This window comes from Diabrotica virgifera, chromosome 10 (assembly GCF_917563875.1).
Source record: "Diabrotica virgifera virgifera chromosome 10, PGI_DIABVI_V3a".
NCBI classification, from domain to species: domain Eukaryota; kingdom Metazoa; phylum Arthropoda; class Insecta; order Coleoptera; family Chrysomelidae; genus Diabrotica; species Diabrotica virgifera.
The window spans coordinates 120,661,565-120,677,975 of record NC_065452.1 but is presented as its reverse complement, the minus strand read 5'-3'; the positions used below and the strand labels follow the sequence as shown (position 1 = coordinate 120,677,975).

The 16,411-nt window shown below is 34.1% G+C and overlaps 1 protein-coding gene across 1 annotated transcript in view; it reads left to right on the top strand.

The window, feature by feature from the left end:
• Positions 1–6,178, top strand: part of LOC114325414 (acetylcholine receptor subunit beta-like 1) — an 84,686-nt gene extending 78,508 nt beyond the window's left edge. Inside the window, exon 10 of the mRNA XM_028273484.2 lies at positions 4,415–6,178. Within this exon, the coding sequence (XP_028129285.1) occupies positions 4,415–4,579 (165 nt within the window). The 3' untranslated portion in view covers positions 4,580–6,178. The remainder of the gene's footprint in view (positions 1–4,414) is intronic.
• Positions 6,179–16,411: the final 10,233 nt, after the last annotated feature.

Here is a 16,411-nt window from a genome sequence, read left to right as displayed (position 1 = left end):
CTTTTCTACCCACAATCTTGCTCCTGAGCATAAGCTTGATCATAAGCATAAGGAGTAGCTTGATCCACGCAAGACGTGTTCCGAATAAGGAACCTGACGCTGTTTCACACTCAACAGTTTTTAGACTACTTTAGCCCATCGCCACACCTCATCATTGGTAACTGGGTCTATCGACGATATTATAAGATGTCTTCTCAAAATCCACATTTCGCAGGCTTCAACTATATTTATTGATTTTCCTTTTAGTGACCATGTCTATGGACGATACAATAATATTGGCCCCACTTACTACTTAACTACACAAAAGGTACCTTGACAGAATGAGGTATTTTTTGAATTAACCACAAGCTGGCTTAGTCATACCAACTCTTATTTTAATTTCTTCCTCACAATCACACTTGTTTGCTGGAATGGATTCCAAATACTTAAATTTCTCTAATCTTTCAATTTGTTGATCATCTATGAGACTTGCTGGATTGTCTTACTTTGAATGCTTTTATCTCTGGATAGTCTTGTAATCTTCAAGACATATTATTTTTTTGTATGATTAATACTTGTAAACAGCGTATGTAGATCTTCTATCTCTCCATTCTCCACTAACCTCTTGCATATCTTTTATATATTCTCAAATTTTAATGTGTATATGTTCTTCGCAATTATTGACATTTTAAGAGTTTCTTAACTATGTGGTATACAGCCAACCCAGGGAACTACCCCTTTTAATTGACATTTTACTTCTTAGAAATAGCAACAAATGTTGCCTTAAGCCAATCCCTAGGGATGTGACCGCTGTCATAAATTTTGTCGAAAAGTTTATAGATTCATAGTTCATAGATTCATAGTTCATAGATAAGTTCAAGGTTTTCTTATCTATCAGCTTCAGGACTTTGTCGTGACCAGGTGTTTTGTCATATTTAAGATGTGTAATGGCATATTCCACTTCTGATTCAGGCATGAGTGGTCATTTATGAATTGTACTTGTATTGTCACTGTTGTGTTTTTTTTTCTATTGGACAATTAATGTTTAAAACGTTTTTGTATATAGTTCTTGCAAATGTTGCACACCTCTTGAGGGTCGCTTATAATTATGTTGCCGTTACTAATGTATATTCTTGTGTCTCTGATCTCATTGCCTAGCTATTTTGTTTCTTGAATTGCCATAATTGTAATTTTGTATCTAGACAGCTCATTAGTAGGTTTCTCTGCGCACCAGGTTTATTCAAGGCTCTGACATTCCACGATCCTATCTCCAATTCCATATTTCGTTGCCTAAGTCGTCGTCGGTCAATTCGCCCTATACTCAACATTCCGATTGCTGTGTTGCTTAAAAAATTCTTCATATCAAGCTGGCAGATTCTTCACAACCTGATGGCCATTGTGTTTTGTCTCATTAATATTTCTGAGCTGAATCAGCAACAGTCTTAAATATCCTGAAGAATATAACTTATTGTTCTTCATCATAGGTTCTCATTACTTCTTTCGATGGATCTTAGAAGAGTCATCTTTGGTCTAGAGTAATCTCACCCATAATCGATCGTCAGAGCTTCGTTTGCAGGAGCAGGAGAGAAGTCCATTCTGGACAGAGGGTGACAATGAAGTTAAGATAAGAGAGGCTCTAAGTTAACGTTTCACTATCCCCTGTATTCCCAATTTTCTTTGAGACTCAAATACTTACAAATATTTTTGAAAATTTCCTAATATTAATTTCATCTTCTTCTAATGCCGATTCCATTAATGAAGATTGGCTATAACCATAGCAAATTCATCTCTATCTTCTGCGTTTCTTAAAATCGTCTTTGTATTTAACCCGGTCCAGTCACGAAAATTTAATTTGGGAAAATATCGGTGAGAATGTCGATGAGGGCTTAAATAAAATCGTAACAACAGTAAAAGAAATCTGTGTGAGAAATTTACAAGGCAGGTCAAAGCTAAAAAAGCAGGCTTGGATGACAGAAGACATGTTGGATTTGATGGAACAACGGCGACTAGCGAAAAACAACGAAACACTTTATAACAGCATACAAAAAGTAATTCGACGTAAAATACGAGAAGCAAAGAGTCAACATCTAGCCAAACAGTGTCATGACATTGAAGAACTTGAAAACAGATACGACACGTTTAACATGTACAAAAAAGTGAAAGAAGCGGCTGGTATCTTCAATAAGAAACAAACTGCATTGCTACAGGATGAACATGGTAAAGTAATATTTGAAGTAGAGGACAAACTTAAAGAATGGGAAAATTACGTTACGAACCTATTCGAAGACGATAGGAGTAGTTCACCTCCCGATATTACTAACTGCGACGGACCCCTAATAACACGCTCTGAGGTAATAAAAGCCATACAATTATCAAAAGATGGCAGAGCGACTGGTCCTGATGAAATTCCAACTGAAATATACAAGCTTATAAGTGCCATTTATACCAGCGGACAACTACCTAATGGTTGGTCTAATTAACTGTTTATAGCTCTACCTAAGAAGACAACAGCAAAAATCTGTGCTGATTATAGAACCATCAGTTTGTTAAACCATTTATTGAAAATTTTTCTGAAGGTAATACATGGTCATATGTACAATAAATGCAAGGAATACCTGGATGACACACAGTTTGGTTTCCGTAAAGGGTTTGGAACGAGAGAGGCACTGTTTGGAATGAATGTAATTGCTCAAAGATGTAGAGATATATCTGTAGACATATACTGTTGTTTTATTGACTTCCAAAAGGCATTTGATCGTGTTAAGCACTCTATATTGATCGAAGCTCTAAAATACATTGGCTTGGACGGCAGAGATGTTCGAATAATTGCAAATTTATATTGGAATCAAACAACATCAGTTTTAGTAGATGGTGTGGAATCACAGGCTCTTAATATTAAATCAGGAGTACGGCAGGGATGCCTCTTGTCACCCCTGCTTTTCAACGTTTACTCCGAAAGAATTTTCAGAAAAACACTTTCTGAAAAACAAGAAGGAATACTTATGAACGGTGAAGTCATCAAGAATTTGCGATATGCGGACGATACAGTATTCCTAGCTTCTACTCAAGAAGATCTGCAAACACTACTTGATAGTGTCGTTGAGAGTTGTAGGGTGGCAGGTCTGGATCTGAACATACGAAAAACCAAAATACTCGTAATAAGTAAGCATCAGCATATAAAACCGTCTATATATGTAAATAATACCAAACTTCAGCAATTTGATAAAATCGTTTACCTTGGACAGCAATTAAATTGTATCGCAGAAAGTCACGACGAAATTAGATCTAGGATAGAGCAAGCTAGAGCCGCTTTTAGAAGAATGTCCAAGGTGTTATGTAACTGAGACCTAAAATTGGCATTGAGGATCCGCCTACTTCGCTGCTACGTGTTCTCGGTCTTACTTTATGGTGTCGAGTCCTGGACTGTGAATAAAATCGATCTAAATCACCTTGAGGCTTTCGAAATGTGGTGCTATAGAAGAATTTTAAAAGTTTCCTGGGTTATTATCTTATCTGGGTTATCTATAGAAGATTCGAAACTCCACAATACTAGAACGTCTCAGCAAGACTACTGAGATCATAAAAAGCATCAAGCAGAGAAAGCTGGAGTATTTCGGACATGTAATTAGAGGTCCCAAATATAGGTTGCTACAAAATATCATGCAAGGAAAAATAGCAGGCAAACGCAGTCCAGGACGAAGATGAACCTCATGGTTGAAGAACTTGCGAGATTGGTATGGTGTTGATACAAGCATGCTATTTAGGGGGCAGTTAATAAAATTAAGATAGGTATGATGGTAACTAACGTTCTGAAAGGACGTGGTACATGAAGAAGAGTCACTAATGTTTTTCAGCCAGGATATTTGTCCACCAGAACCCCCTTTTCCTTCGATTTCACTTTTCATAATCAACTGCAACAAATCGTACTTATCTTCTTGTACTTATTTCTGGTTTTAATGGTGGCCAAAAGTTCTCTGTCACTTCTTATTATGTGCAACACCATTTCGTTCATAATATGATCGGTCTATGGTATTTTCAAAATTCTCCTAAAAAGCCACATCTCACAAGCTTCCAGGTTTCTCATTAAATCAATATTAACACTCCAAGCTTCGGCACCATAAAGAAGAATAGATCTAGTGATTATAACATTTTACTATCCGATATTGGATTTGCAGATTGAGTCTTTGGTCACTCAGAAAGGCTTCTCTTGATTGCTCTATTCTTGATCAAATTTCTGATTTCGGATTTAGATCTTCAGTAATCCAGACTCCCGAGTATTTTATTTTGTACAGGTGGTCAATATCTTCAATTTTTTATCTGTATCCTTGTTATGACTATACTCCTCTTACTGATAACCATGGTTTTTGTTGCCGTGGTTTTGGTTAACCATGGTTTTTGTTATATCAACTTACCATACAGTATTTTTTTGTTGCAGACTCGAGAAGACTGGAAATATGTGGCGATGGTGATAGACAGACTTCAACTGTACATGTTTTTTATAGTTACTACAGCAGGAACTGTAGGTATCCTAATGGATGCTCCTCATATCTTCGAGTACGTTGATCAAGATAGAATAATAGAAATATACCGTGGTAAATAAAGAATATCCAATCGTTGGCTAAATAAATCATGTGGCTTCCACCAAAAGGCCTATGAAGCTGAAATAAAATGTGACTAAAAAATTTGTGGTTTGTGAACAAGTGAAATGATAACTGTAACAATTTGAAACCAGTTACTTCATATAATCTTATTTGTTGTTGAACCTAACGAAAACGAAAATAATTATAAAAAAATTAATATAACAATTAATAGAAACACTGAACAGGGTATTTCATTAGTAATTTTAAAAAGGCAACTGTTATATTAGAAAAAGTTATGTAAGCTACTGTTACAACACATATCTAAAATACTTTTGGAGAACTAAAACAATATGAGCTTATTGGCTCAATAAAAAAACAATTCTTAGATCTGGGAATATAAAAAAAATTACACAGGTACTCACTCCATAAGAACCTATGTAGTAGCGAAATAAAAAGGAAAAATATAGTAGTACCACCTATCTAAGAGAGATATTAATATTCAACTCAGCGGGGTACCATTGTTAGAGGTGTGGAATTTCATAAACAAGGGATCTACCTGTTTTTATGAAATGATCCCTTATTTATACCTTGAACAATAGCACCTCATGAAACTCAATATGAAAGAGCCACTTAGATAGCTGGTATTATTATGTAAGGCCAAAATTCTCTGCATCTGGGTAAATTTTACTTAAAAATTAGTGGTAAATCCTGTTTTTATAATCTCGTAGTAAGTACTTGCGGAAAACTCATCTTCGACTGGAAAAGTGTGGATTTGAAACATTTGAAAATACCTTCATCTTCAAGAAATAAAATTTATATATAATTCGTATTGTAGAGGGCTACTTACTATGCACTACAATTCACGAATTCCTGTCTTTCTCTGTAAATGTTTGTAGAAAAACAAACATCTACACTTTATTTGGTGATGAGAGGGAATTATAAATGGTAAATAAAATTTATAAGTGGGAAATGTACTTTTCTTATTATGGTACTTTTGTCTTTATCGTTCCGTTTTTAAAGCCTTTTTGGGGATGATTTTAGTTGTTTCATGGTTCTATCTTTCCATATTTTCACCGTATATAGTCATTAAAATACTACCATATACGGCCGGTACAAGAGAAAGGCAGTACATGGAGAATCAGGAGAAACGAAGAAATTAATGAATTAAATGAAGTGTACGATTTGTGAAAAGTCAAAGAAGATGGTTGGGGCATGACCAGAGACAGACAGAGACAGAGATATAAAAACAGCAAAGAAAATATTACAATAGAATCTGATAGGAAAAGTAAAACAAGGAACGCCTAAAACGAAATGGTTGGATGACTTGGAAGACGACCTGAAAACCAAGAATGGTCTGAATGGACGGATGGATTTTAAATCTTTTTACAGTAAGTCAGAAATTTTCATACTCTTATTGAATAGATTAGATATAACGACGCACAAACTAAGAATGCTGACAATATAGGCACTACGACGTTAAAGGATTGATTGAAGTTTCCAGCAACATATAGAGAGATATATTGTTTTCTGGATTACTGCTGATATCTAAGAAAATGTCCTCAAATAATATACAGTGTGTTAATTTTAAAACTTACAATGGGCTATGTCTCACAAATAAAAGCTGATATCGAAAAATGCTTGAAACCGTTTCTAGAATAGTAAGAGGGAACTAAAATGACATGAAAGAGAACTCACCCCCATCAACCCCCTAGGCCCCATCCACCACAAACAAAAAAGGTTAAATTGCAAACCCCTACTTGTGATACATTATTGAAAAGACTATAAAAATGCTATCCAATGGTATAAATAATAATTATACAGGGTGAAGCGATAATTGTGTAACTTTGGCTCAAATGGAAAATTTAAAATGAGATTTTTGTTGAACTACAAATTTATTAAAAGTGTCAATTAAGTAAATGTTCAAAGTGGGTTCCGTTGTTTTGTAAATAATAATATAGCCTATTTTCAAAATCTGCACGAACTTTGGCAAATGTTGTTCTAGTAATAGCGCGACAGGCTTGCGTAATTCTTTCTCGCAATTCCCCAGGTGACGCAGGTTGAGTTTTATAAACAACTGACTTGAGCTAACCCCATAGAAGAAAGTCAGGTAGCGGTAAGTCTGGTGACCTCGGTGGCCACTCAATAGGACCTCTCCTTCCAATCCATTTGTTCGGATAATTAGTATCCAACCAGTGCCTAACTGGAGTTGCATAGTGAGGAGGTGCTCCATCTTGTTGGAACTGCAGCAAATCTTTGTCTAGAGCTAGGTTGCCTTGGTCGTCCCTTTGGTTCTCTAATTCACGCACAATTAAAGGTTCGATGATGTTTTCCAGCATATCGAGATAAATGTCGCCACTTAAATTGTCTGGTATGAACAAGGCGCCAATTATAGCATCGCCTAATATTCCTGCCCAAACATTCAGTTTTTCAGGATATTGAGTGTGACCTTCTCTGGATCGATGCGGGTTCGCATCACTCCAGTACCGACAGTTTAGATTATTTAGATTACCATTCAGCATAAAAGTACATTCATCAGTGAAACAAATATTTTTTAACATTGTTAACACAGGTGACTTACATTTTTGTCCGGATGCCTTTCATTAAATATTTGAGCTGTTCGTAAATAACACTGATTCTGGGAGGCAAATATGAAAATGATCTCCACGCTTTCAGGTATACTGTAAACCATCGTGACAACTACAGCTGAATAACAGTTATATAAATGATGAAAACTAATGACATTTAAAAGTCTCAAATAAACCAAAAATTTATTGAATCTGACAGAACCCAAAAAACAGATGTTTTCAACTTGTTTTGCAAAAACATCAAAGTACGTTTTTATTTAACAAAAAAAAAAGTACCGACGGGCGCTTATCATTCAAAATAATAGTCCGGAAGATAGTATTACAAATACAAAAGTCATAGTAAGCCGGCTGATATTAACCTCCTCTATAATTATTATTTAAACCATTGGATAGCATTTTTTATAGTCTATTCAATAATATATCACAAGTAGGGGTTTGCAATTTAAACTTTTTGTTTGTGGTGGATGGGGCCTAGGGGGTTGGTGGGGGTGAGTTCTCTTTCATATCATTTTAGTTCCCCCTTACTATCCTAGAAACGGTTTCAAGTATTTTTCGATATCAGCTTTTGTTCGTGAGACATAGTCCATTGTAATTTTTAAAATTAACACACTGTATATTAAAATTTATTGTAATACAATATTTTCAGAGAGCACACTCATTATAATAGCACACAGCTCGGTTTAAGGATTCCATAAGGAAGAAATGCGCATAAGCGAATGGTCGTACACTATATCGAAATTAAATCCTGTCTTTCTAAAGGTACGTACAGATATGCGCGCCGAACACTTCGCGCGGTGTGTGCTGTACGCGTTCGTGGCGGGTTCGTTAGATTACTACACGTTAGTACGTGTTTTCAAGTGGCACACAAACGGTGCGCACACGATCCAACTTCTGTCAGCGCCAAGAACGCACGGCGTACACACGGCGCGCATATCTATACATACCTTAACAATCTTTTAACTTTTGCAAACATAATATCACAATATTCGTGAAACCAATAAAACTCATTTATTAATTTGTAATGCTTGATCGGACATAGCGTGGGTTGTAGCAATATTCTAACAAACTTTTCCTAAGCTAACAGCTGACATTTCCTGCCAATCATTTGTTGCAAATTTTAATGAAAAACTCTTGAATTATTTTGAAGTTTATTAGACAGATTCTCTACAAAAGTTGACATAAGAGACAGAATCTTTCATGAAAAATGTTGCTCTTTAAAAACAGAAGTATAAAGTTTTATCATTCGTGTTACGATCAAATAGGCCGACATTATTCAATGATTTTTATTTCATTTTTAATAATCTAAAACTCAAAAAAAAATAAAATTTTTAAATGTTTCAGCGTTTGATAAATTCGTTTTCAGGAAAAATACAGAAAAATATGTTATAAAAAGTAATGGACGCCATAAAATTACTCAAATTATTTTCAATACAGGGTGTTCCACAAAGTGATCATAAATAAACATTATGGAATTAATGCAATAGAAAAATAATTTGAAACTTACAGAAAAAAATAAAAAAGAATGAAAATAAAAAACTGTTTACAACTTTATAATGGAAAAATTTCTCTGTGAAACTTTTTTTTATCTCCTAAAATCAAAGAAGTATGAGTATAGATCTTCAAAATATAATTTGAATAAATGTATTGATAATTAAAAAAATCAAAATCAGACGTGGGCAATCAATAAATTATATTAAAAACATTGTGTTCTCGATGTTTTTCAAAAAAATATCGAAAATTTATGTATAATCAATTCAAAACTGTACTGTACACAACATTGAAAAGATGATGACTCTCCAAAAATATATTTAACTCAGTTCATTCTCAGTTACATTACTATACTAAATTTACAATCAAGATGCAGTAGAAATGAACAAACCAAGACACGTTAAATGCTACTAGGAGCACTCCGGAATCATAATATTTACAATGTATAAACTTTGGAAATCATTATTTGGGATTTACAATGTATAAATATACATTGTAAATTATGATTTGGGAGTGCTCCTAGTAGCATTTAATGTGTCTTGGTTTGTTTATTTCTACTGCATCTTGATTTTAAATTTCGTATATACACTTCTCAACAATTGAAGTGGATATTATGAAAATATGTATTTTATTTTTTGTTCATAACGTCAAATAGAAAAATGGAGTGATATAAATAAAGATTTATTTTTACTTCGTATTTTCATACAGATGAACCGAAAGAAAGAAATTCTTTAAGAAAAAAAAAAATAGAAAATAAACAAAAATTGTAAAATTAACAACCTAAAATTTCTGTTCCTGCTCAATTTCTAATATCCCGAAAAGAAAAATTAATAGTGTGTGGGTCCACCTCTGTGTCGCCTTAGCGCTCTAACGCTATTTGGAAGACCTCTTCTTAAATTATTGATGAACTTCTGCGGTATACGTTCCCAAATCGCGCGTAATGTATTGGCCAACTGATTTAAGGTTTGAGGCGGTTGAAGGAGCCTGTTTTGTTGCCCAGACATTTCGGCCCAAACATGTTCAATGCAATTCATATCAGGTGAACACGGTGGCCACTCCATTCTTGTAATGCCATGAGCTTCTATACACTCGTTGACAATTCTCACACGGTGAGGGCGGGCATTATCATCAATCAGAACAAATTGTTCGCCTATTGCACCAAAAAATGGAACAACTATTGGTACTATGACTCTCTCTCTCGATATCGTGTAGCAGTCATTGTCTCATTAATTAAGACGACTAAGTCCGTGCGACCGTCAAAACATATGCCTCCCCACACGCAAACGGATCCACCTCCAAAAAGAGTGGTTGGGACTCTCAGATTTTCATTGTAACGCTGTCCTCTTTCCCTCCACACCAATATTCGGCCATTATTCGTATACAAACGAAATCTGGACTCGTCAGTAAAGAGACAATTCCTCCAATTTTCGAAATTCCACTGATAGTGTTCCATCACCCAGCGATATCTGCATGCACGCTGCTCCCTAGTTGGTCGTGGATGGGTAGCGCGCCGTCTAGCCCTTAAATTGGATGCATGTAACCGTCTTCTGACAGTTTGACTGGAAATCGCTCGTCCAGTAGCATGCCTGAAGGTACTGTTAATTCTGGAAGTCGTGAATGTTGGGTTTCTTCTTGGCGTCAGAACTACAAAACGGTCTTGCCGACAAGTTGTAGATCGTTTTCTTCCTCCTTCATTCCTGTATGTTGCAGATCCAGTTGCTACATACCGATTCCATGCACGACTTATCACACTTTGCGACACATTTAGCCTCATAGCAACCTCTTGTTGAGTTATGCCTTGTTGGATCCAACGAACTAATTGCTCGAGCTGCACTAGTTCTAAACATCTTTGCGGCATAATGTTTTTGTGATAAATAGATTTCTTGACTTATTGACAACCGGTAAAGCCAATACAAGCACTTTTATACGAATGATATATTCATGTTTGGAACAACATTTCTCTCTTTGTACGAGATAAGGGCCGATAACAATAGGGAGAAAAAAACCACATGCAAAAAATATTGGCAATAAAAATAGCATATAGAGTATAGTACAGGCAATTATTTTAAAAATAGTTTTATATGTTAATTTTAGGAATTTTAAAATTATCCACTTCAATTGTTGAGTAGTGTATTTAAATAGTACTAGCGGTTCTTTTATACCATAATCTATTATATAAATTTTTCTTTGCGAAAAGTTTTGCTTGTCTTTTTATGTTTCCTTTAACATGAAAAGCGTCACAATAGAATGCATATTTGCTCCATATAATATATCCCATACTTATGTTATAAGTATGGCATTTCTGCCTTATTTTCTAACTTTGACTTTGTTTGAATGCAAACTTAATGAAGAACAGCAAAATTATTAGTTAATTTATCCCATAAATTAGGCTGGTTTAAAAAATCTTATTTACTTTTGCCTCCTTTTTGTGTTTTTTTATGGGTTGTATTGTTTTTTCTTTAATAATAGTAATTTTGCATTTAATCGTGTGTTTTTTATGTAAACGTCGAATTAGGCCGTTATTTTACATTTGTTGATTTATTCTCAATAATTAATGAAAAAATCTTTTTATTGGCGGTGTTTCCAAATCCTTTCATAATTTTAATGATTTTTACAGGTGGAGATTATATTATAGAAAGGAAGATCAATAGGTCTTACAATCTCCAGTAATCCTTTTCCTTCTCCTTTTCTTCTGTTATTGTTCGTATGGAGCTGGTAGGCTGTGAAAAAAATGTACCCAAAATGTTTGCTTAAAACTCTGTGTAATATTTTTTTAAGTAATAGCAAAAAGGAAGGGTATCGTGGAATGTATATCAATGCAGGCAAGTTCTAATGATTTTTGTGTCTTTCAAACTCAATTTTTTGGCAACGGCTAATCAAAAAATATTAAATTTCGCTACCTTTGGTAAAAGCAATTAAACACTAATGAAAATTATGTAAATTGTGGTCTAAAAAAGTCACTTAAGTGTCCCTTTTGAAAAAATGATTGGCTTTCCCGTTTTTTCATTTAATTTACGGTAATAAAGATATCAACGATGGGGATCTTTGAAATTGTCATCCTGTATATATGAGAGAGTTTTTAGAAATATCCAAAAAAGTTAGAAAAAATGTAGACAATGGTATTCTCTAGGCTTGGAAAATATGCCAAATTCTACAGGTGATTAATAACTACGTGGTAAAACAAACATACAATTTTTTAAATAGGCCACCCTGTATATTTTCTCATATTTAGATTCTTCTCATAATTCTTGTTCTTATGTTATGAAGTTTCACAATATTATACAGGGTATTTAACGAGTTATGACTCGTTTATCCATTTTTATTTGGATATCGCTATGAATACCCTGTATATAAAGAAGGAAAACATAAGTAAATAATAAGAAAAGAATACATAAAGAAAACATAAATAATGATTCATTTTGCAGTAAGCAATATGTTCTAGCTTTTAAATTAAATATAACAAAAATCAGTAACAAATATTCATATATTAAGATGAACTATACAAGAAAATTACTATTTTCTAATTTATTTTTAAATGTTCAACTCTATATTTTATTATTTCAAGATATTGCATTCATGATACTCTTTCATTTTTATGAAGCATTTCCTATGCCTACTCATTACTTTCTGAGATATTTATAGTTTTCTTAAAATTTCTGGAATACCTACCTTCAATTTTTGTTTTCTGGAAGATTTGATTTTATAATAAAAAGCGTAAAATGGATAAAATGATCTTGCATAATAATTAAGTGAAAATAAAATATTTTTAACACGTGTAATTAGAAGTCAACAACCACAACCCATGCATATTTTAATAGACCGGGAGATATTTTATAGAAGTTCAGCCGCGATTTTCTGAGTCCTGCCCTTTGCAATATTAGAAGGTTAGAGGAGGTACTTACAATTTGTGGAAAAATCCACGGGTTTCCTGTGACATTTTCCTGTGAAAATTAGATTTTCCATGAAAAAAATGTTGTCCAATGAATTTATGAGTCCTGCCATATCCACAGAATGGCAGGGTACTACCGATTTTATGAAGAAAATTTTTTGAGCAGGAAGGTTGCAAAAGGGCTAAGGAAGTATATATGAAGCCTACAGAATCAAAACCTGCTACATCCATTTTTTGAAATTTTTCAGGAGACTAAAAAAACATTAAAAAGATAAATTTCCCAAAAAGTATCCGACATTTCTTAATCAAAGTGACATCAATAAATGTCATAAAATGGCACACTAATTTGGTATAGAGTCAATTTTGTGCATGCCCCTTACAGTTTTAGAAATGTATACTTTTAGTTTGGATTTGAACCATTTTGATAGGAAAATATACAAAGAATACAAGAAAAAGAAGTATTTTATTGTTCATAAAACCATGGACATAGCAGGGTTTGATTCTACGTTAACATGTTAACATTTCAGTGCTATTTTGAAGAGGATTTAGAAGGTTTTGAGCCGAAACCTTATGACTGTAGATTAATAGATACTTCAACTTTGAAACTGTGTAAAAAAAGGGAAAACCAGAAATTTACGTTTAGCAGGTTTTGATTGTGATGGGCTCATATATTGATACACCAGTTCCATAGAGTAACAAGTCTTAATTTTAGTGATTTGAGGTTAAGTATCGGAAAGTGCTTCAATAACCAATATTTACGAGTTACAAAGAGCAGCAACTATAATAAGGTTCGGTGAAGATGTCACACATATAGTTTGTCATAAAACGGTAATTATTTTAGTTCCAAAGTGTAACAATTAGAGTTGTTACCCTGTTTTCTCATAACTAATGATTCCTGACTTGTTACACTTTGGAACTTGTAATATATACAAACACGTAATGAAAATAATGAAATCTTCATGATCTTCTGAGTCCTGAGAAAAAATTTTCTTCATAAAATCAGTATCCTGTCGTTCTATGGATATGGCAGGACTTAGATATTCATTGCAACATTCCATTTTTTTTTCATGGAAAATCTAATTTTCACAGGAAAATGTCACAGAAAACCTACTCTAACCTTCTAGTATTGCAACGGACAGGACTCAGAAAATCGTTATCTCCCGGTCTATAAGTCCTCTGGCGTTTTATGCGCCACTGTGTAGATATTTGTAATTGTGATAGCAAACGAGATTTTATGAAGACACTGGTAGTGCGAGGGTGTATCTGTAAACGCTCGTTGCGTTCGCGGGTGTTGAAAAAATAGATTGATTTTTATTGTTATATAAGTATCGTCGAGTGACAATCGAATGAGTCCGTGTGTGTACGGAAACTTTGTAGAGACGATAACGTACATCGTCATAAATGCGTCTAGATTTCATTACCAATAATAGAATTGCTGTATGACGTGTCTACAATTTTGTCCAAAAGTTAACATTAGTGCCAAATAAATATATACTTAATAAGGATAAGGTCAGCTCAGTTAACAATACAAATATTTAGACGTTTATTACATACCTACACTACAACCAGAATATGAATATACGTGAGCATACTTTCTTTGCCTCCTTTATACTCAAATTTTTCAACAAATCTCTTACAAATTTTATGTAGGTATAGTGGAAACATAAAATTCGTAAGACATTTTTGTTGAAAAATTTGACTATAAAGGCAAAGAAAGTATGCTCACGTCTATTCCCATTTCTGTTGGAGTGTACATTTTTTAGCTACAAAAACTACTATCTTCACCTATATGACATTTAAACTTTATCTATCTAATGCTATTTTTATATTAAATGAAATTCTTCTTCTTATTTAGGTGCCGTGTCTGTATTCAGACGTTGGCCGTCATCATGTTTACAATTTCCTGAAATCTCTCTCTATCGGCTGCTGCGCGAAATAATTCTTCTACTGTGCAGCCACACCATTGTCTAATATTACGCAGCCATGAAAGTTTCTTTCGACCAATCCATCTCTTTCCCTCCACTTTTCCTTGTATTATAAGGCGAAGCAGATGGTATTTAGGTCCTCTAATTATATGGCCGAAGTATTCTGTTTTTCTCCTCTTTATGATGCTTATGAGCAGACGTTCCGAATTCATCATTTGAAGAACACCTTCATTGGAAGTGTGCGAAACCCACGATATCTTTAGGATTCGTCGATAGCACCACAATTCGAATGCTTCTATTTTGTTTAGCATTGTGGTTTTTAACGTCCATATCTCACAACCATACAATAGGATAGACCATTTCAGCACCTTCTTTCGAATATTCATCGACAGGTTTCTATTACATAAAACTGGTTTCCAGGTCATAAAATCCTTCCGTGATATTTCGATCCTAGTTATTATGTCTTCATCAGAGTCACAATTTACATTTAACCAGCTGCCAAGGTACTTGAAATGATTTACCCGTTCTAACTCCTCTCCATCAAGAGAAAGCTGACCTTGATCTATATTAATCTTTCCAACTGCCATCCACTTTGTTTTTGAAATGTTAATTTAAGGCCTCTCCGATAGCTTGCTTCACTGACTAGATTTAGTAGTGTCTGAAGATCTTGTAAATTTTCAGCAAGAATGGCTGTATCGTCAGCGTATCTAATATTGTTGATTACCTCTCCGCCTAGCCTTACTCCCTCTTGTCTGTCATCCAAAGCCTCCCTAAAGATTTCTTCAGAGTACAGATTAAAAAGGGTGGGTGATAAAACACAACCTTGTCGTACTCCACGTTTTATCGGCAGTTTTTCAGTACGACTGTCTCCAATTTGGATAGAGGCTACTTGACTGCAATATAAGTATTTCAGCAGTCTTATATCGTAGTGGTCAAGTCCTGCTGCCTGCAGGCAATCGAAAAGTGTATCATGTTGTACTCGGTCGAATGCCTTCTCGAAGTCGATGAAACAAACATAAACGTTCTTTCGTAATTCACAACTTTTTTGTAATAGAACGCGCATACAAAATAGTGCTTCTCTAGTTCCTAGACCATTTCTAAATCCAAATTGCTTATTACCCATTCTAGTTTCGCACAGAAGGAATACTCGGTTTTGTATAATACGTAAAAGTATCTTAAGTGTGTGACTCATCAAACTGATTAGTCTAAAATCGCTGCATTTGTTGGGCCTGCTTCTCTTTGGTAATGTTATAAACAGTGACTCCAACCAATCATCTGGTATTTTTCCTTCGTTGTAAATTTTGTTAAAGAAAGTAGTCAAGTAGGTAATGTTTTCCTTGTCCAGTAGTTTAAGTATTAAATGAAACACAGAAGAAAAATTAAGTAATTTAAAAATTTAAAAACGTGTAGCAATTTAAAATACACTGGTGCTGATGTCATTCATTGGAGTTAACCCTTAAACTCCCAAGGGTGGGTAAAAAATGTCCACCTAATGCGTATTCCCTTGTAACATATTTATTACGTGTTCAAAAATTTTTCAAAAATTTTTTATTGTAATAATACAGCCCTTTATCGAATGTTAATTTGGTTCTACCGATATTTTTGAAAATAAAAGTAAATATCTTAAGTTAAATATGGGTGGGCACAAAAAGTACACCCTTGGTAAAGCTTGTTACTAAAGGTTTCTATATAATGTCTCATTGGTAGGAACGTAATCCATATAATTCGACGTCTAACTACATAATCGACATAATTATCCGCCATTGAGGAGGCTGAAACGAAGAATGTGGAGAAAATCGACAAATCTGAATTACTGGCTTTTACTGGTATGTTAATTTTGATGTACATCGTAATTTTGTTGTAAGGTTTGTAAATTGTTTATATTAATATTTTAGAAGATGCTGTGTTTAGTAATCATAAGATTCTTAAGTTTAATCCAGTTGCAACAACTCTCAATAAATATAT